This window comes from Pistacia vera, unplaced genomic scaffold (genome assembly GCF_008641045.1).
Source record: "Pistacia vera cultivar Batoury unplaced genomic scaffold, PisVer_v2 Contig773, whole genome shotgun sequence".
Classification (NCBI taxonomy): domain Eukaryota; kingdom Viridiplantae; phylum Streptophyta; class Magnoliopsida; order Sapindales; family Anacardiaceae; genus Pistacia; species Pistacia vera.
The window spans coordinates 101,231-123,718 of NW_022196638.1; the positions used below are offsets into that span (position 1 = coordinate 101,231).

General features: G+C 36.7%; 2 protein-coding genes across 2 annotated transcripts; one reads left to right on the forward strand and one right to left on the reverse strand.

Moving 5' to 3' along the window:
- The first annotated feature begins 14,402 nt into the window (after window positions 1-14,402).
- LOC116116436 (polypyrimidine tract-binding protein homolog 3-like) lies at window positions 14,403-16,814 on the forward strand. The gene is made up of 6 exons (XM_031402498.1): window positions 14,403-14,462; window positions 14,681-14,752; window positions 14,857-14,933; window positions 15,082-15,163; window positions 16,285-16,408; window positions 16,714-16,814. The coding sequence occupies exons 1-6, from the start codon at window positions 14,406-14,408 to the stop codon at window positions 16,812-16,814; spliced, it is 513 nt and encodes a 170-aa protein (XP_031258358.1). The 5' UTR covers window positions 14,403-14,405.
- A 64-nt stretch (window positions 16,815-16,878) lies between these two features.
- LOC116116437 lies at window positions 16,879-19,701 on the reverse strand. Its single transcript, XM_031402499.1, has 8 exons — window positions 19,676-19,701; window positions 18,973-19,066; window positions 18,705-18,791; window positions 17,947-18,162; window positions 17,710-17,877; window positions 17,578-17,631; window positions 17,357-17,506; window positions 16,879-17,259 (listed from the first exon to the last, which is right to left on the reverse strand). The coding sequence occupies exons 1-8, from the start codon at window positions 19,699-19,701 to the stop codon at window positions 16,879-16,881; spliced, it is 1,176 nt and encodes a 391-aa protein (XP_031258359.1).
- Window positions 19,702-22,488: the final 2,787 nt, after the last annotated feature.

Sequence of the window (22,488 nt, forward strand, 5' to 3'; positions counted from 1 at the left end):
TTGAACATCGATAGTGAAGCGAGGCCGGTCCATCAGAAAAGAAGAGTGATGGATCCAGAGTGATATGCTACCTTGAAAATCGAGGTAGATAATCCCCTTCAGAATATGTCCATCCGAGAAGCTCTCTACCCGAGTTGGGTTACCAACCTGGTTCTAGTAAAGAAGCCCAATGGCAAGTGACGGACTTGTGTTGACTTTACCAACCTCAACAAAGCCTGCCCAAAAGACAGCTTTCCCCTACCCAGGATCGACCAGCTCGTTGATGCCACATTCGGGCACGAGCTACTGAATTTTATGGACGCATGCTCGAGATACAATCAAATTTTGATGTATGCGCCGGACGAAGAATATATCTCCCTTGTTACAAATCGGGGGTTGTATTGCTATAGGGTTATGCCCTTCGGCTTGAAGAACGCTAGAGCAACTTACCAGCGGCAGGTTAACCGAATGTTTTTCGAGCAGATCGGGAAGTCGATGGAAGTCTTTGTTGATGACATACTAGTCAAGTCGCATGTCGCTTCAGATCACATAGCGCATCTCGTTGAGATGTTCGACATCCTCCAGAAATACAGAATTAAGTTCAATCCTTTCAAATGCTCATTCGGAGTATCCTCAGGAAAATTTCTGGGGTACATGGTTAATCAAAAGGGAATAGAGATCAACCCCGAGAAAATCCAAGCTCTCCTCGACATGAAAATCCCGACCAACCGAAAACAGGTTCAGAGTCTCAACGGGCGAATAGCGACACTTAGTCGCTTCATATCGAGAGCAATAGATCGTTGCTTGCCATTCTTAAATATCCTTAGGGCCAATAAGAAGTTTGAGTAGACTCCTGAGTGCGAACAAGCGTTCCACAGCATTAAAGAGCACCTCGGAAAACCACATCTTCTATCTAAGCCTCTTCTGCAGGAAATTCTGCTCCTGTATATGTTCATCCATCTCGCGGTACGCGGTCAGTGCAACTTTAGTTTGGGAAGAGAGCATGATTCAATGGTCAGTTTATTACGCGAGCAAGCATCTGCTATATGCCGAGATGCGGTTTCCAGAAATGGAGCGATTGGCTTATGCCTTACTGATCACTTCCAGAAAGTTGCGACCTTATTTCCACGCCCACACAATCCATGTAATGACCAGTTACCCGCTCAAGCAAGTCCTTTAGAAACTAGAGGCATCGGGTAAATTGCTCAAGTGGGCCATGAAACTAAGTCAGTTTGATCTGCAGTATAAACCGAAAGCAATTATCAAAGGGCAGGCTGTTGCCGATTTCATCTCAAAATTCTCATATCATCTGATAAAGGAATCCGAGCAACAGGCCAGCGAAATCACCTAGGAAACTGTTCAAAACCTGTCGACTTGGAGCTTGTACGTTGATGGATCATCGAATAGGAAAAAAGCCAGAGCAGGTCTTCTCCTCCTAAGTCCCGAAGGGACTCGCATTCATGGCATTCTCCTCTTCGGGTTCAAAGTGACCAATAATGAGGCCGAGTATGAAGCTCTGCTCGTTGGATTGCGGTTGGCAAGAGAAATGGGATCAACCGCGATCAACATTCACAACAACTCCATTTTGGCTGTCAACCAGATTTTGGGGGAATATCAAGCCAAGGAAGAAAACATGATCGACTATTTGAAGAAAGCTAAGGCCGCACTTGAGCAGTTTAAACACTTCACGATCACGCAGATTCCAAGGGACAACAATTCTGTCGCGGATGCCTTGGCAAAAATAGCCTTATCGCTAGACTCGGACATGCCAGAGTGTATTCCTGTTCGATTCATAGAGACCCCCAGTACTAGTTCGCCCGAACAGGCTGTGAATGTAACTGAATCAGTCTCTTGGATGACCCTCATCATTCAGTATCTCTGAGATGGGATCTTGCCCAACGACAAGGTCGAGGCAAGAACCCTACGAACAAGAGCTGCTTGTTACACACTCATAGGAGATCAGCTGTACAAGCGAGGGTTTAGCGCCCCTCTTCTTCGACGTGTAACCGATGAAGAAGTAGATTCTGTCATGAGGGAGATACATGAAGGGATATGTGGCAATCACACACCACACGATCCCTCGCCAACAAGGTTGTTTGTCAAGGGTATTACTGGCCCTGATTCAGGAAGACACTTACAACTTTGTTAAAACGTGTGATAAGTGTCAGCGGTTCGCAAATGTACTGCGAGCTCTTTCCCACCAGCTGGTAACCATGTCTAGCCCCTAGCTATTCTCTATGTGGGGAATCAATCTCATCGGACCCATGCCAGTCGGTAAAGGGGGAGTCAAGTATGCGGTGGTCGCAGTAGACTACTTCACCAAGTGGGTCGAAGCAGAGCCATTGGCCACGATCACTACCAAAAAGCTCAAGGACTTCGTCTTCAAAAATATTGTGTGCCGTTATAGGATTCCTCATACCCTTATCTCTGATAACGGGAAGCAGTTCAATAACGAGGAGTTCAAGCAGTTTTGCGACGAGTTAGGCATCCATAAGAAATTCGCCTCGGTCACCGCAAACAAATGGTCAAGTTGAAGTTGTCAACAAAACCATCAAGCACACTTTGAAGACCAAACTTGGCGCAGCCAAAGGAAATTGGGCCGACGACCTTCCTGAAGTTTTGTGGGCATACAGGACAACTCTGAGAACCTCTACCTCAAAAACCCCTTTTTTGCTAGCATATGGCTATGAAGCAATGATCTTTGTGAAGGTAGGAACCGGTTCACTTGGGAGGGACCTGTTCAACGAGACAGACGCGCAAGTCTGGATCTAGTTGAAGAACATCACAGCAAGGCTCAGCTAAGAATAGCAGCCTATCAGCAACACGCGAAAAGGTTCTTCGACTCTAAGGTCAGAAGAAGAGATTTACAGGTCGGCAACCTCGTTTTAAAGAAAGTCCTTCTCGGTACTAGAGAACCAAGTGCGGGAGTTTTGAAGAAAGTCCTTCTCGGTACTAGAGAACCAAGTGCGGGAGTTTTGGGATCGAACTGGGAGGGCCCATACCGCATCGCCAAAGTGATAAGACCGGTGACTTATCATCTCAAAAGGCTGAATGGTTCTGAAGTACCACGAGCTTGGATTGCTGAACATCTCCAACCATATTACCAGTAATTTCGAACTCAATTTTCCTTGTAAAGACTTTACTTTTCTTAGTCCTTGTAAATAAAAAATGTCCTTTTACAATTATCTTTCCATGTGTATAATTCTGTTCACATAGACTTGTTCCAATGTTATTGTAAACAGTTAGAATGCGATCTTATGTATAACATATAGTGTACGAAAATTGTAAATACTCATGAAAGATTAAGAAAGATATGTATTTATTCATTGATAAAAAGGAAAGTACATAAGCGAGCAGGAAAAAGACTCCAAAAGTAAAAACAATCATTGGCCTTCATCCCCAATTCCCGAAGGCGCGATCTCATCGTCCCCAGGCTGATCGCCGATCACCTGGCCGACCGTGGGCTCTTTTGGGACATACTTCGGATGCTTTTCCAGGTTAGGTCCTCGAGCGGCCTTCGCTGTGTCCTCATTGTCAAGCCACGCCATGCATCTAAGGATGTCTTGGTATTCCTCCGGGAGATCGGATAGATCCATTTCGAGATTCTTCGGCCGTAGGGCATAGATGGACTGAATTGCCCATTCAGCAGCCTTCTTCTCGATCTCCGACTCTTGTCGCTGCATCTCTCCAGTCAACGAAATGACTCTTCCCTGACTAGCTTGAAGTTCGGCCTCAAGCGCCTACCTTTGCTTCTTGGTGGCCTCCCATAGCTCGCTCCTCTCCCGCTCTACTCGTAAGGCCCGCTGGAAGGTCATTTTCAGCTTCTGGTCTTTCTCGCCAGCCTCTCTGGTAAGTCTGGCCACTATCCTCTAGAGCTCTTTTATCTCCTCTCCGTGTTTCTCTAGCTCAGCCTTCTGAAAGTCCACCGTGCGAAGAGCAGCGTTCCTTTCATTCAGGTACTGGTTTGTCGAAGCGGTGGATAAGTCTTTCTCTGCTTCAACGGCTTCTAAGTTCCATTTAAGTAGTGTGTTCTCTTCTCTCACGCGACCATCACTTCGGCAGCTCCCAGCTGGACCTTTTGTAGGGACAGTTGCATGGAGAGGAGAGTCTATGAATGAAAAAAGTAACAAGTTAGTTTCCTTTCTACTGAAAAGAATAAAAGTAAGGTCCTCGCCGAGGATAACTCGTTCTACCTTGCTCAGGTGCTAAATGGATGTGGACATCAGGTCCACAAGATTGGAAGCCACGAACTTCTCAAAAGCGTTTGCGAGCCTGCACTCCAACAGGGTAAAAACCACCGGCTGCAGATGATCCGGAAGTTCTCCCATTGAGTCCAGCACAGGAGTGTTTGTGCCCGCGCCTCCAACAGGAGTTGTATTGCCTGTCGGTTTCTTGCCCGGTCTCCTCCCAGGGTCCGCGACCTCGCTCTGCCTTGTTCGCGATGCCCTCGGAGCAATGGAGATGCCGGTCACACCCCTGGAAGGCCCTCCCAAGCGGAATGCTTGGTAAGGCTGTGACCTCCCGGGCTGAATGCCCAGACCCTTCAGTTCGGATCCTGACTCTTCAATCCAAAGTTGCTTTCGCTTCTTGGACTTTTGAGCCATGGTCTTGTGCTTCGGGTGAACAGCCGAAGGCTGAGGAACCCTGACAGGTCGCACCGGAGCACCGCCGTTGTCTCTCCGTTAGGGGGACCGTTGGGAGCTGCTACTGTCGGTCCGGTGATGCCTACTAGAGGGAAGGTGAATTGCCTCGGTCGTGGCGATCTGGACATCTTGGGAGGCATGGTCACTGCATGCGAGCATCGTTAACAAAACAATTCACTGCATGAAAAATCTAAAAATAAGCTAAGGTTACGAAGCTTACTCGATGTGGTCTCTAGGGTCGCTCCAGAGTTGAAGAAACCGTACTTTCGTAAATTTGCGGTTGTCACGAGCAATCTTGTGTCATGACTCTCTTCGGACAGAAAGCCGAAGGTGGTGATCCTGTCTGGATCCACGAGGAGCGTTAAATTGGTCGTTTTGTTAACTGCAAAGAAACAAAAAGCTCGTTAGCAAAGAACAAAAGTAAGTTCGCAAACTCAAATGAAAGGAGAATCTACTTGGCTCCTAAGAATGGCAAATACCATCATGACGAAACAAAAAGAACTTCGTCTTGTATGCCCCTACGTTGCTCGGGTAACTATGTATTCCCGCTTCGATGGTAGGTCGCTTGGAGAGATAATAGGAATCTTTGTCCTTACTTTTTTTCAGAATGTACGAGAAGCTGAGCTCTAGTGCGATTAACTCGCCTAATCCGTTTTCGCCGCAAGCGAAGTACATAGCCACGACTATCATATAAGCGTTAGGCGTGAGCTGTAATGGTGCGATCCCAAAATGATCGACGACCGACCTGACAAAAGGGTGGAAAGTGATCAACCCTCTATTTTTGAAAATATTCTCTGAGATCATAGCCATCCTTCGTGGCAGACTCCGAGTTGTGTGTACCCTATCTCGAAAGACCTCCACGCTGAGAGCGTATTGGTTTGCCACCTTCTGAATATCCTCAGAAGTAATCATCGACAGGATCTCTTGAGGGGGACCCGCAAGAGCATCCTGCACAGGCGAACTGGTCCCTTCCTCAACTCTGGTCGTTAGGGGGTCCATTCTACTGCGGTCTGCAAAAGCGACATACAAGGAATCATTCAGTCCTTGTACACTGTTTCATACGATGACATGGAGGAGAAAGTAAAAAAGCTTTCTCTTTTAAACCCTAGAAAAACCCTAACAGAATACTTTTACAGCCACCATCAATTGCTCAAACCCAAGGAGAAGATTTCATCTCCGATCAACTAATAGCAGGCTATCATAGCATGACAACTATCAAAACCAAGAAATAATAATAAAAGTGGTAGAGAAACCATCCTTACCTATTGGAATGAGAAGATGAATCCTCCTGCTTCGAATATCAAGCGCGCACCAGTCTGACAGACAAAGAACCAAGGCTCACAAAAATTTTTTGCTCTCTTTGAGAAGATGAATATTGTGACATTGCCTGAAGTGAGCTTGGGGTTTTATAGTAAAGGAAGTGGCGCTTTGGTTTCCAAAAGTCAAACGACGTTTGGGCGAAAAACAGATCTGATCGTTGATCGCAACCATGTGTCACGAATCAACGGAGATGAGTGACCGTCACGCTTCGAGAAACCAAATCGTCATTTTCTTCCTTTGAAACACTCAAGCAACGGCAAGTTTTCCCTCCTCCACATTGAATGCGCCCACACCCACATTTAATGCTCTGATAGGGAATGTCGTTTCAGCATGACTCACATTTAATGCGCATGGCTGGCACTTATTGCACACAGGACATGTCTGTCAGAGCAAAAGATATTTCATGAAATGCATCAGCTATTAAAGTGCAACGGATAACATCTGAAGAGGTCGTTATATATAACAATCCTCATCTTATGTCGCGAAATGATGTAACTCTTCGATCTTGTCTTATGTCAATTGCGAAGTGACTTGACCCCTTCGGCAAAAAATTCCGCTAAGTGCAATAAGGTCGTACACCTTGATCAAAAACCAATCATCGTTATAGCACTGAACATGGTTTGAGAATAGGCCGCTGATCCTAAGGAGTAAGCTGTGTCAAGTCGCCTACATGGAAACGTTTCTTCTACCTCTTTGCATCCAGGTTGGATCGACCAGTATCTCATCAAACGCATCAAATCAAGGCATAATATGTAGTTTCCAAGGTTTGATTCTCAAACCTTAAAAACTAGGAGACTTCTGTTATGCCTGGAAAAGTAGGGCTGACGTAGAGCCCTGTCAACGTAAGTCATCAGAGCTTAGGTAAGTCTAGCAGCCATTCAAATGCAGTCACGTTGCACGCTAACGCAAGCGGCATGCTCCTGCCAGTGCAGTAGGTGTGCGCCAGGTTGGAGGCGATCCACGTGTCCAATCCCTGCAAGGGTCGAGTAAATCACTCAAGCAAGTGAGCAACGGGACGCAAGGAAGGATTTGCACGACAATCTAACCCACTCCCTGATTTAGTAATCATTACCTCAATTCATCCAACTATAAATAGAGGGTTCCTCTCCCGTTTGTGGGATTAACTAATTTCTCTCTTATATATTATATATATATATTATATATAATATATATATATATATATAATATATCTATATATTATATATATATATATATTCTCTCTCTTCTCTCTCCTCCTTCTCTCTCTCTCTCTTGTAATCTCTTGTAAATCAGCTCGCTGAACGCGACCTGATCTCATATATTAATACGATACCAGTGGACGTAGGATTCGCTTTCTTAAGCATCTGAACCACTTTAAACACCGTTCTTCATTTTTTATTCAGCTCATTACCTCGTTACACGTGTGTCATCTGAGTCAGCTCAGCATTTCCCACGTGCGTTTAGTTGGTGTCAAAATCACACATCAACATACACTAAATTCCAAAAGGCTTTTAAATTTTAACATAGATAACAATTTTTGAGTTCGAAAATGACAAAATAGTGGTCTATCATAATTGGAAAAAATAATATTAAATGTCACAACTCAATAACAATACGTGTACCTTTTATATAATGTTATCAAAGATAACACTAATTTTAACAAGTTTGTTAAGTGAATATTCACAATGCATAAACATTTTCTCATTCTTTAGAGTATGAACACATTTATTCCCTAAAGTCCAAATAGCAAAATGAGATTTTGTGCTAACTTTGAGTAATAGAAGGGACACACTAGCAAACACTCTTAATGACTCTTTGTTAATATTTTAATGCTCATTAGATTATCATACATGTATCTTTTATTGACGTTATGTAGATATAAATAGAAACAATGCACATGTTCCAAAGGTAGCTTCAATTTCAGTTGGTCTGTCAAATGAATGAATATTCAAAGTTATTATCATCAAGAAATAGTGGGTATATTTATAGAATAAGTCGTACCACTGTCTTCACTAGATCAACAAGACAGGAAGTCATTGTCATTTAATGAATCTCCAAATATAATAATTCTTACTATTGTTATGGGAATTACCAATCTAAACCCTCATGAAAGGTGCTCCTAGTTGGAGAACCTTACACTAATTTTTTTTCAAAAGGCTTTTAATATAAATGACAATTTGTGGGCTCCAAAAGACAGTGGCAAATCCAAGATTTTTGCCGAGGGGGCCTCCGCCGCTCCGCCATTGTTTGTCGAACAATTAGTGAAAACTTTAAAAAATCATCAAACCTTAAGAAAAAAATAATACAATATCAAGAACCTAAGAGAAAAGAATGCAATAACACAATACTTTCTAACTTGAATAAATCTATGAGAAGCAAAATTTTGAGTAAATGTGTTGAGTAAACCTTGAGCAAAACCTTCTTTTAATTTTTTTATTTTTGGCTTCCAAAGATTATAATACAAATTTTCATGACTTTGATCAGACCTAACCTAAGCTAAAGTTAGACCTAACATATGCTAAAGTCAACCAAAACTTAAATCAAGCCAGAGTTGTGTTGATTTTTAATATGAATTAATAAAAAAAATAGGGGAATTTTCTTAGTATAAACATAGATAGTAATTCAAATTAAATGATTTTGAGCAGTTGAATGGTAATGTTTGAAATGTAGGAAAGTGGTGGTTGAAGGGTGAAGAATAATGTCTTTTAAAATATAGTTAAGGTTTTAATTTGGGAAATCAGGTTCATTCTTAGACACAAAATACAAAATAAACTCACAAGATCCATGCATTTTCCCCTCAAATTAGAATCAAAGACCTCCAGAAAACAAGCATGATTCAACCCTAAAATAAACTAAATTGAAATGAGCAATACACATACCTAAAACTGATAAAACAGAAAACTAAGCTAATTGTGACACCTTGAGTAGTAAAAGCTTCAACAATTTCAGTCTTCAAAAGTTTTAAGAGCGAATAACATGAGAAAGAGAAAGAGAGAATGAGAAAGTAAAGAATTTTGGAGATAAAATCATAAAAAGCAGATAGCTAGAGCCATGGAGAAAAAGATTGGAGAAAGTTTTAAACTTTTAATATGATGTAGGCTTGAAATATGTATATTAATAACAAGTTTTTTGTGGACCTGGGTATATATACTAATAATAATTTTTTGTGGGTCTATATATTACTAATTTTTTTGAAAATCTAAAAGTAAATAGAAATAGTGCACATATCCCAAAGGTAACTTTAATTTAGTAGGTATGACAAGTGAATATTCACAGTCATCATCATTAAGAAACTGTGAGTGCATTTCTATAATAATTCATGCCATCGTTATTACTAGATCAACAAGAAAGAAAGTCATCGCCATTTAATGAATTTCCAAATCAAACAATTATTACTATTGTTATGGGGATTATCAACCTAAACCCTTATCATAGATGCTCTTAGCTAAAGAGTCTTACACTAAATTCTAAAAGGCTTTTAAGTTTTAATATAAATAACAATTTGTGAGTTCGAAAATGACAAAATAGTGGTCCTATCATAATTGGAAAAAATAACATTAAATGTTACAACTAAATAACGATACGTGTACCTTTCATATGATATTATCAAAGATAACCCTAATTTTAATAAGTTTGTTAAGTGAATATTCACAAGGCATAAACATTTTCTTATTCTCTAGAGTATGAACACATTTATTCCTTAAAATCCAAATAGCAAAATAAGATTTTGTGCTAACTTTGAGTGTTAGTAGGGACACACTAGCAAACACTCTCAGTGACCCTTTGTTAATGTTTTAATGCTCATTAGATTACCATACATGTATCTTTTATTGATGTTATGCGGATATAAATAGAAATAATGCACATGTCCCAAAGGTAGCTTTAATTTCAGTTAAGTCGTTGCCACCGTCTTCACTAGATCAACAAGACAGAAAGTTATTGTAATTTAATGAATCTCCAAATCTAATAATTATTACTATTGTTATGGGGATTACCAATCAAACCCTCATGACAGGTGCTCGTTGTTAACAAAGATAACATTAAATGTCACAACTCAACAATGATACGTGTACCTTTCATATGATGTTATCAAAGATAACCCTAATTTTAATAAGTTTGTTAAGTGAATATTCACAAGGCATGAATATTTTCTCATTCTCTAGAGTATGAACACATTTATTCCCTAAAATCCAAATAGCAAAATGAGATTTTGTTTTAACTTTGAGTGTTAGAAGGGACACACTAGCAAACACTCTTAGTGACCATTTGTTAATGTTTTAATGCTCATTAGATTGCCAAACGTGTAACTTTTATTGACATTATGTGAGTAAATAGAAACAATGCACATGTCCCAAAGGTAGCTTTAATTTCAATAGGTCTGTCAAGTGAATGAATATTCAAAGTTGTCATTGTCAAGAAATTGTGGGTAACATATAGAATTAGCTATGCCACTGTCTTCACTAGATCAATAAGACAAGATGTCATTGCCATTTAATGAATCTGTAAATCTAATAATTATTACTATTGTTATGAGGATTACGAATCTAAACCCTCGTGATAGGTGCTTTTAGTTGGAGAACCTTACACTAAATTTCAAAAGGATTTTAATATAAATGACAATTTGTGGGCTCTAAAAGGGCAAAGTAGTGGTCATACCTTAGTTAAAAAAAAAAAAAAAAAAAAAAAAACACTAAATGTTACAATTCAATAATAATACGTTCATCTTCCTTTGACGTTATACATATATAAATAGAAATAGTGCACATATCCCAAGGGTAACTTTAATTTAGTAGGTATGACAAGTAAATATTTACAATCATCATCATTAAGAAACTGTGAGTGCGTTTCTAGAATAATTCGTGCCACCGTCGTTACTAGATCAACAAGAAAGGAAGTCATCACCATTTAATGAAATTCCAAATCATACAGTTATTACTATTGTTATGGGGATTATCAACCTAAACCCTTATGATAAACACTCTTAGCTGAAGAGTCTTACACTAAATTCAAAAAGACTTTTAAGTTTTAACATAAATAACAATGTGTAAGTTCAAAAATGACAAAATAGTGGTCTTATCATAATTGGAAAAAATAGCATTAAATGTCACAACTCAATAACGATACGTGTACCTTTCATATAATGTTATCAGAGATAACCCTAATTTTAATAAGTTTGTTAAGTGAATATTCACAAGGCATGAATATTTTCTCATTCTCTAGGGTATGAACACATTTATTCCCTACAATCCAAATAGCAAAATGAGATTTTGTTTTAACTTTGAGTGTTAGAAGGGACACACTAGCAAACACTCTTAGTGGCCCTTTGTTAATGTTTTAATGCTCATTAGATTACCAAACGTGTATCTTTTATTGACATTATGTGAGTAAATAGAAACAATCCACATGTCCCAAAGGTAGCTTTAATTTCAGTAGGTCTGTCAAGTGAATGAATATTCAAAGTTATTATCATCAAGAAATTGTGGGTACATTTATAGAATAAGTTGTGCCACTGTCTTCACTAGATTAACAAGACAAGAAGTCATTGTCATTTAATGAATCTCTAAATCTAATAATTATTACTATTGTTATGAGGATTACGAATCTAAACCCTTGTGACATGTGTTCCTAGTTGGAGAACCTTACACTAAATTTCAAAAGGATTTTAATATAAATGACAATTTGTAGGCTCTAAAAGGGCAAAGTAGTGGTCTTACCTTAGTTAAAAAAAAAAAAAAAAAAAAAAAAAAAAAAAAAAAAAAAACGCTGAATGTTACAATTCAATAACAATACGTGTATCTTCCTTTGACGTTATGCAGATATAAATAAAAATAGTGCACATATCCCAATGGTAACTTTAATTTAGTAGGTATAACAGGTGCATATTCACAATCATCATCATTAAGAAACTGTGAGTGCGTTTCTAGAATAATTTGTGCCATCGTCGTTACTAGATCAACAAGAAAGGAAGTCATCACCATTTAATGAAATTCCAGATCAAACAATTATTACTATTATTATGGGGATTATCAACCTAAACCGTTACAATAGACACTCAAGAGTCTTACACTAATTCCAAAAGACTTTTAAGTTTGAACATAAATAACAATTTGTGAGTTTGAAAATAATAAAATAGTTGTCCTATCATAATTGGAAAAAAGAGCATATTGAATGTCACAACTCAATAACAATATGTATACTTTTCATATGATGTTATCAAAGATAACTATAATTTTAATAAGTTTGTTAAGTGAATATTCACAAGGCATAAACATTTTCTCATTCTTTAGAGTATGAACACATTTATCCCCTAAAATCCAAATAGCTAAATGAGATTTTGTGCTAACTTTGTGTGTTAGAAGGGACACACTAGCAAACACTCTTAGTGACCCTTTTGTTAATGTTTTAATGCTCATTGGATTACCATTCTTGGACCCATATATATCTTTTTACTAGTCTAAGATTTGAGTAACTCCATTCTAACTTAATTGCTGTTGATGGAAATAATAAAAAGATCGATGTCAATAACTATAGATATTCCAAAAGCATAAACACTATCATTGAATCTATATGAAGATAAAACTACAAACCTTATAAGATAATCTATAACAATTTCATGAGCCATCATATCACGACACATAGACACCTTATTATAAAAAATAGAAATAACCCCCCTTTCTAAATTATAAAAAAGTTTCACTTATCTCTCGTATCACATGTAATTCCAACTGAAATTTAAAAAAAAAAAATCCAATTTATTTCAATATTATCGGGTGCGTTTGGTTCATTATTTTGGATAGGATTTCGGGAATAATATTGGGTAGTTGAATAGGAGAGTATTACGAGGTAAAATTTAAAAATTTATAAAAAAAATCCCTAAGTTTGCTAATTTAATTAAACGCCTCAATATATAAAATGACAAAAAACACTCTCACCACCCGCAGTGCCAGATTCCGGCCATCACCACTGGAATTTGGCCGAAAAATTACGTTACGACACAAACCGGTTGGAGATGTGTCGTAATGCGTCGGATCTGGCCGGAAAAGGCCAGATCTACGGCCAAATGTGGTCGTCGACGACCAAAGATATGTCAACGACGGCCAGATCAGTGAATAACCGGCCAGTTCTGGGCTTGGTGTAAGTCGTTGTGACAGATTCAGTGGTAGCCGGAATCTGGCAAGTATGGGTGGATGTGGGTATTTTTGCTAATTTTTAAACTTTTTTCTAGGGGTATTTAGTGAAATTAATAAACTTAAGGAGTCTAAAAGTAATAAAAAAATACACTAATATTTCTAGAATAATATGTCAAATAATATTTAGGGAATAGGATTGAGAATATAGGTAAAAATATTGAACCAAACGCACCAATCAATATCCTCCCGCTTTTTGTGAAAATACATATACACTTACAGTTTTCAAGAACTTATAAAAATACATACTGACTTGAAAAAAAAAATTAAAATTTACATATTTTTATTTTATATGACGTGTCATTGTTTCAGATGATTTGATTACGTGTATAATATCATTCTTTCCATATCATAGAGTTCCACTCCCCTATGATTACACCAAAAATTTGAATCACAAAGGGAAAGGCTCCTTAAGCGATCCGGCAATTACCAGACCTTTAAAAGCCATTGGATCAGCAACTGCAAATTAAAACGGTACCAATCCACAGCTTTAAACTAACACAGCAACGTTACAGTGTCAGTACGTGACACCCAAAAAGAAAAAACAAAAAAAAAAAAATGTTGATAAAATGGGTCCGCCGAGACGGGCCCCGCCACATGACATAACTCGTAAAAAAGTCGGTCCTTTTAGGGCGAGAGACAGAAACAGATAGGGCAACGCAATCACTCCCAACTATTTCAGGCTCTCTCTTCTTCTCCTTCTTCTTCTCGACACATCACAACTCACATAACATGCGAAGCAATTGATCTACACTTTAACTGCTGAGTCACCTTCTCTCTCTCTCTCTCTCTCTCTCTTTCCTCTCTCTGTCTCTTTCTCTCAGGCAAGTTCTTTTTATTCTTTTTATTCTCTTTCTCTGTCTTCGATTTCATGATTTTTCTCTCTGTTTGTTTGAAGACAATAATAAAAGTCAGGGCGATGCTACGACAACGTTTTGTTTACTTGGTATATTGTTTAGATTCGAAGTGTTAGGTTAGGGCGTTTCGTTATCTGAATCAATCTACGTGGTCTTGTGACTCGTACTGTCGTTTTTTTAAGTAACTTACTAGATAGAACGACGTCGTGTTGTTGATTTAATGTGATTGTGAGTTATGTGAATTTAGGTTGCGGGAGGCGTTTAGTGGAAAGTTTAATTCTTTTTAATGTGGGTTTAACTACGTTTGGGTTGTTAAGTAGGTGCTTAATGCGTATTGGTAGTGTTTAAAATTTGATAACTGCATGTTGAAAAGCAATGCTGCGCTAGAAGCTGAAATGTTTACTGTGGGTGGACTTGTTACAGGGTGATTTACAGTTTCAATGGCTGAACCTTCAAAAGTTATTCACGTTCGCAATGTGGGCCATGAGATTTCTGAAGTATGTTCTTTCTCAATTTCCTGTTATTTACGTTAAAGTAATTAGTTTTAGTGGGAAGAGAAATGTTATTTTGTAATTAAGTGCCTAGTGCATTGAATGTAAGGGTGATGAAACTTGGGATGAGATAAATTTCTCTTGTGTTTCATTTGTATCTTGTGGTTGCATCTTCTTCTTCTTTACTTATACATCATCTAATAGACTTGCTCTGGGTTTATCAGAATGATTTACTTCAGCTGTTCCAGCCATTTGGAGTCATAACTAAGCTTGTGATGCTTCGTGCAAAGAATCAGGTTTGTTATTTCTTGAACATATGGTCAAGGCAGCTGCTCACTACTGACTGCAGCCAGCCAAATCTTAAGATTTGATTTTTGTACTTTGTCTGCCTTGAGTTTAGGCTCTCCTCCAAATGCAAGATGTTCCTTCAGCCATAGCTGCTCTCCAGTATTACGCAAACGTCCAACCATCCATAAGGTACCAAAATATTGCCAATATTTCCTTTTAAAACCCTGCTTTGAGGATATTCTATTTTGTGTTTGTAAATATTACCTGGGTGTTTTGAAGCTATTAAAAATACAATTTTTGCCCCTCTTTGTTTAAAAGTTGAATTGTGTCATCCCAGGGGAAGGAATGTTTATGTTCAGTTCTCGTCACATCAGGAGTTAACGACGATGGATCAAAATACTCAAGGACGAGGGGATGAGGTTTGTACCTGAGCCTGATATGTTGAAATCAAATTACATGCATATGGTTATGTTCAAGGGAAAAGAAAAATGAGCTTGAATGGAACAGTTGGTGTCTTGTTTTTGTGACAATGATCATTTTATCATTCAGGGCACTAGAGAACTAGGGTTGATGTTCTTATCATGTCTTTATTTAATTTTTCTTATCTACATAATGTTTTGATTTGGTTGTAATCAGTCTACTGTTGATATCACCTTAGATGTTGACATAACCTGGAGCAGGAACTAATCTAAATTAGTACATTAAATGGAATGTTTACAATGATAATACTATGGACAGTAACGAGATATTTGTGCATATTGATGGCCAAGATAATATAAGTTCAATATCTTGGTTTCAGAGATGGTTAGTGTAAGGCCCTTGAGGGGACTGAGTCATGGCAATCCATAGAAAAATAACGAGATAATTGTGCATATTGATGGCAAGATAATATTAGTTCAATATTTTGGTTTGAGAGTTAGTGTAAGGCCTAGAGGGTATGAGTCATGGCAATCCATATAAAAAATACCGATATTGTCTTTTCTGCTGGGGACCAGTATTAAGTTCTTGTTACTAAAAATATCACTTCAATTGTGAGATACAGAGGAACTGTATTTTTGTATAACCCACATCACAGAGAAAACTGTTCTTATGTATTACAACGTGCTGTAAAGCCATGCTGGTCCACCATTTTTAGTGTCATGTCAGAGAGCCAATTTGCATTCTTATGTTTTCTAATGCAGAGTTTGATGCATTGCATATTTGTATATTAAACCATAGAGGTGTATGTATTCCAATGTGCAAAGTAGAAGTGTGGTAGAGAAGTTACTTTAGATCACTGAATGCAAATAACCAACGAAATCAATATCTTTATATACATTCTTGCTCTTTCACCATTAATTTTCTCTTGTCATGATTTCAGATTTCTTTGTTTTAAGCATTATCTGAATGTTGCATTGTTGATGATTGTTTCTTTTGGTTCTTTTCTTTACCTTTACTTCTCTATATATTCCCTTCTCTCTGTCTATATTTCTCTATTTATTCTCTTCTCTCTCTTCTGTCTCTTTGCTGGTTTGCTGTTGGGCACTCTCTGGATGCATAGCCGAACCGAATTCTCTTAGTTACAATTCATCACATGCTTTATCCTATTACTGTGGAAGTGCTGCATCAAGTTTTTTCTCCTCATGGATTTGTGGAGAAGATCGTCACGTTCCAGAAGTCAGCTGGTCAGCTTCTTCAAGTTTTCTTTCTCTCTTTCTGTATTTTTTCGAAAGTTAGATCCCACTTCAACTCATGAGCATTTGCTCAATGGATAATATTTCTTTTTCACTGTTTTGATGATCAGTATTCTAACAATAGCTTTGAAGTTGTAAACTCTATTGTTTTTTATTATAGTTGGAGTGTTTCCGTGGACATTTCTTATGTCTTGTAATTAAGAAAGAGCAATGGTTGCTCCATTAGAGCTTTGTGTCTGGTGTTTTGACTTTTTTTTTTTTTCCTTCTTTTCATCCTATTTTCAAACTGTGTGTAGGTTTTCAAGCTCTAATCCAGTATCAGTTACGCCAAAGTGCTGTTTTAGCTAGAACTTCTCTTCAGGTGCTATTCTGTCTCTTGCTTCTTAAGCAACTCTGAAATACAAGTTTGTTTATGGGCTCTTTGGTGGCTTNAATATGGATTTATTGATAGTACTCTGCTTCTAGAGTTTCTGAGAACACTCGTTCACATCCCCACCATTCCCACCAAAATAAAAGCTGTAACCCCAGTATAATCCTTTGTAGGAATTATCTCCAGCCTTGTAGCATTTGTTTTTTATAACATTAATTGGCGCATCCATGCTCCCATTGAGACCTGACCCTGCTTCATATTTCACTGCAACTTGCCTAAAATGGCAACTATACAGCTCCCCATTGTCTCCGTTTCCCATAGCTGGCATATTTTGTGTTGTGGTGTATACAATTCCTCCCCAACCAATAATTTCACCTCCATTCTTCAGATATGTGAACAGACTGTTTGGCCAGTACCCAATTGTTTTCCCATTTTCGCCATACACGAGCCACCAGTTCCCTGTTTCCTTATCCTGTAATAATCAAATTACCCAATCAAGAAAATGCAGTTTTCTATGACAGAGAGATATGAGCTTAGTAAAGATGGGAATGTTTGTACCAGGGATTTACCTGATTGATTTCCAGTGAGATGTAATATTGAGTTCCACCAACAACTGAAATTGGTTCAAGGACCATCCCCAGTGCTATTGTGGTATCTGTTTGGACGAAACCTGAACAATATGTGTTGTAGCAACCATGAGAAATTCCACCGGCGGCTTGCTGATGAAGAAAACATGTGAGCAGTTTTGATTATTACAATACCGAGACCAAGATAAAGAAGAAACACTTACCCCCCAAACAGTATATAGGCGAGTGAAACTGTCCTTGAAGAGATCTATATTGACCTGGAATAATTTGCAGAAAATTAACTCAAGGAGCTCTTCAGAAATTTCATAAAACTAAGTTCTGGAGAATATATATACCATCCATCCAACCCTGATTGTGCTGAATGAATCAGCAGGACCACCTTCAATTGCAATTACGGATGAGCTAAATTGTCCAGGTTCGACTGCAGGATTGCAGATACTAATGTATCCAGCACCTCCATGGTACACTGTACTTTGTTTCCGTCCTGCAAAAATTCCTGCAAACTAAAACATGGAGAAGGATTACTGCTCAGAAATGTAGTGTGTTAACATTTGCAAATACTTGTAACTTACTTTGGGCTTGATTATATTATCTGCATTTGCCTGATAAAAACTTGGAAAAAGTTTTCTGAAACTGGTTTTTGCTCTTAACAGTTCTTCCTTTGTTGTCCTCCGAATGGGGACTGTTCCTGATGGACATTCATCATCCAAGCCGATATGTACTGATGAAATTCCTGATGGCCTGCTGGCCCTAGCATTTGATGAATTCTGAGCAAAGCTCGGCCTAGTCTGTGAGGCAATCACATTAGATGATCAGTATGGAAGGTTCAAAATTAGATTATTAAATATCGGTTCAATCAAGAAGAAATTGTCCGTTTGGAGGGATTTGTATTTAGGCTTCAAAACGGGCTAACTATCCAATGGAGTGATATGACAACCTTATTAGGACACAAGATCCGTATGGTGAAGAGTTTGTTACATCTCACATCGTTAGCGAATGAGTTTGAGATTTACTTTATAAAGTTTTATTCATCGTAACTAAGTAAATGCATTTTAGGAGACATACACTTAAGTATATCTACAATTTCTACTTGGTTGGACCTGGATCTCAAAGATGCACCACTTGTAAAACACTTAATCCCAAAACTTGAACTTATAGTACCCAAAAGACAAATGTAGCTATAAAAATTGAATAATATTAGCATTACAAAGAGGTATACAAAGAATGGTTGGATTTGTCTCTTTGTATGCCTCTTTGTAAGGTTAGTATTACTCATAAAAATTTCATGTTTACACTATGTACAAAGATTAAGTTAAAGAAAGAAACAGACCTGGATTTTGTGATCTTTAAGCAAGGGATGGTCAAGAGTTGGTTGTTTATATTGATCCACACAATCGTAAATGTCTCCATAGATAGTCTGCAACAAAATTCAATTATATAATAAAATAGTATTACCGGTTAGCTCGATAGATGAAATTTCTTGTAAACATTAAGAGGTCTTGAAATCGAATCTCGCCTCAAACAACAACTATTAATTGTCGATATCTTTGCAAGTCCATTAAAAAAAACAGAGTAATATATAAGTATAATCTGAGTACCCTGATGGTCTTCACAGCAGGCTTATTCAAGGAGGCAAGCTCCCTCTCCAACTCCAAATTTTCTTCAATTGATAGGGCTCTGATTTTTCCTTGACTAACAATAAGAAATAATGTAAAATAAATTATTAAAGACATTAGTAAAACTCTAATTTCGCCCATGAGATCTCACTTTAAGGACCCTGCAAGCTTAATTATTATAATATTCCTCTAATTATATTCATATTCCTTTGCCAGATTGTCACATTTAATTGACTTAATTATTTCATTTAAAGGTAAAACTAAAATCCGGGTTTCATTCATGAAAATAAGAATCTATAAATGTCAATCCAAGTTTATAATTACACTCAGATTCGTTATATTTCTTAAAAAGGAAGAATAAAATTAACATGTCTTTATGAGGCCTAGCCGTAATTACTTAATAATGATAATCTAATTTAAACTTAAAAAATGTTATACATGCATGCAAACTATTTATATTGAGTAATGCATGAATACTGTCAGTGTCAGATCACCCATTTTAATTTCTGTACATTAATTTTTTATTTTTGTTGCTCAAATTACATGATTTTACCTTTAATTTGTATAATTTCGTATAAAGAGTTGAAATTTAAAAATTCATATATATTTATATTTTAGTTAAAACTATAAATGTTATTAGGGACTGAAATGTTGGTGAACACTGGGTTAATTAAAAGTAAATTACTTTATTGATAGATCACCAAGACCCATCACGCAAGTTTATAGGATGAGAAAGAAAGGGAATAATTAAGAGTAATACTATACATACAACATGACGTGAAAAAAGATGATTGGGTAAAAGTTTATTTTTTATTTAAAATCAGCCAATCACTTTTGTTAACTTCATGTTATATGAGAAATGTTGTATATGTAGTATTAATAAAAATGGACACAGGTCAGTCGGGTCAGGGAATGGGGTCCCCATCCCCGTAATCGACTCTTGGGGAAATACCCCTCGAGTTGTCAAGGAATCCCCATCACAGACCCACGGGGAATTCCCCCCTCCCCCTCCCTTTGGTGAGTAAGCCCCACGGGTAATTTCCACCCGAATGGGAAGTAGTCCCCTTGGGGAATTTCCCCGCAAATGGGGAATAGTCCCCGTTGGATCATTTTCTAATTTCTATATAAATTTCATCAACTTAATGCCTTAAATATCTTAAAGAGTGGGGAACTTGCAATTGCCATGAGTCCAACAATTATCCAAATACTCAAAATAAATAAAATAAAAACGAGGAAATGGCTAATTAGTTTATATGTTAAGTTAAACTTAATCTTGCATAGGACATAACCTACATTCAGAACCTTTTGTTCTGAAAATCCCAAAAAATCATTAGAAGCTAATTATGTATAAAAAATATGTCAATTTGAGAGATTAATTATTTAATTGTAACAAACAAATTATATATATATATTAGATTTTTTAATTGTTTTCTTTAACTTGGTTTTTTTTAATATTTTCTTTTAATCAATTTAGAGGGTTACTGGTTATATAATATTTTCAATTAATTATAAATGTATTTAATATTAATCAATCTCTTCCAAAAAAACAAATAAATAAATAATTTAATAAATTTTGACATTGGATATAATTTGGAGTTTTGGACTTGTGACTTCATACATCTAAGATTAAGAGTTCTAATTTCTATGTAACACCAAATTTGGTCTTACATTTAAGATTAAGAGTTCCAATTTCTATTAGACTATATTAATATGTTAATACTTTATATTTAATTTACAAACTATTAAATTAAAATGTATAGTAGCCCTAGCATTTGATGAATATGTTTTTTGTGCGAAGCTCAGCCTAGTCTGCGAGGCAATCACATTAGATGATCAGTCTGTACTATGGAAGGTTCAAAATTAGATTATTAAATATCAGTCCAATCAAAAAGAAATTGTCCATTTGGAGGGATTTGTATTTGGGCTTCAAAACGGGTTAACTACCCAATGGACTGATATGACAACCTCATCAGGGCACAAGATCTGAAGAGTTTGTTACATCTCACATAGTTAGTGAATGAGATTGAGATTTACTTTATAAAGTTTTATTCATCGTAACCAAGTAAATGCATTTTGGGTGACATACACTTAGGTGAAACCTACCCATACAGACAATTTATACTTAATTGGACCTGGATTTGACAAATGCACCACTTTTAAAACACTTAATCCCAAAATTTGAACTTATAGAAGAATCCAATAGAGAAATGCAGCTATAGAAATTTCATGCTTACACTGTGTACAAAGATTAAGTTAAAGAAAGAAATGGACTCGGATTTTGTGATCTTTAAGCAAAGGATGGTCAAGAGCTGGTTGTTTATATTGATCCACACAATCATAAATGTCTCCATAGATAGTCTGCAAGAAAATTCAATTATCTAATAAAATAGTATTATCGGTTAGCTCGATAGATGAAATTTCTTGTAAATATTAAGAGGTCTTGAAATCGAATCTCGCCTCAAACAACAACTATTGATTGTCGATATCTTTGTAAGTCTATTAAAAAAAAGGAGTAATATAAAGTATAATGAGTACCCTGATGGTTCACAGCAGGCTTTTTCAAGAAGGCAAGCTCCCTCTCCAACTCCAAATTTTCTTCAATTGATAGAGCTCTGATTTTTCCTTGACTAACAATAAGAAATAATGTAAAATAAATTATTAAAGACATTAGTAAACTCTATTTTCGCCCATAAGATCTCAGTTTAAGGACCCTGCAAGCTTAATTATTATATATTCCTTTAATTATATTCATATTCCTTTGCCAGATATCACAATTAATTGACTTAATTACTTCATTTAAAGGTAAAACTAAAATCTTGGTTTCATCCATAAAAATATGAATCTATAAATGTCAATCCAAGTTTATAGTTATACTTATATTTGTTGTATTTCTTAAAAAAGGAAAAAGAAAATTAACATGTCTTTATGAGGCCTGGCTGTAATTACTTAATAATCATATTCCAATTTAAACTTAAAAAATGTTATACATGCATGCAAACTATTCATATATAGAGTAATTCATATTGAGTAATGCTTGAATATTGTCGATGTTAGATCACCCATTTTAATTTCTTACATTAATTTTATTTTTATTTTTATTGCTCAAATTACATGATTTTACCTCAGTTGAATCTGTATAATCTCGCATAAAGAGTTGAAATTTAAAAATTCATATATATTTATATTTTAGTTAAAACTATAAATCTTATTAGAGACTGAAATGTTGGTGAGCATAGGGTTAATTAAGAGTAAATTACTTTATTGACAGATCACCCAGACCCATCACACAAGTTTACAGGATGAGGAACAAAGGGAATAATTAAGATTAATATTATACATACAATATTTTTCATATAATATGATGTGGCAAAAGATAATTCGGTGAAATTTAATTTTTTATTTAAAATCAGTCAATCGTCTTTTACTACATAATGTTGTATGAGAAATGTTGTATGTGTAGTATTATGCAATAATTAATTACTTATACACTGTTGGTGA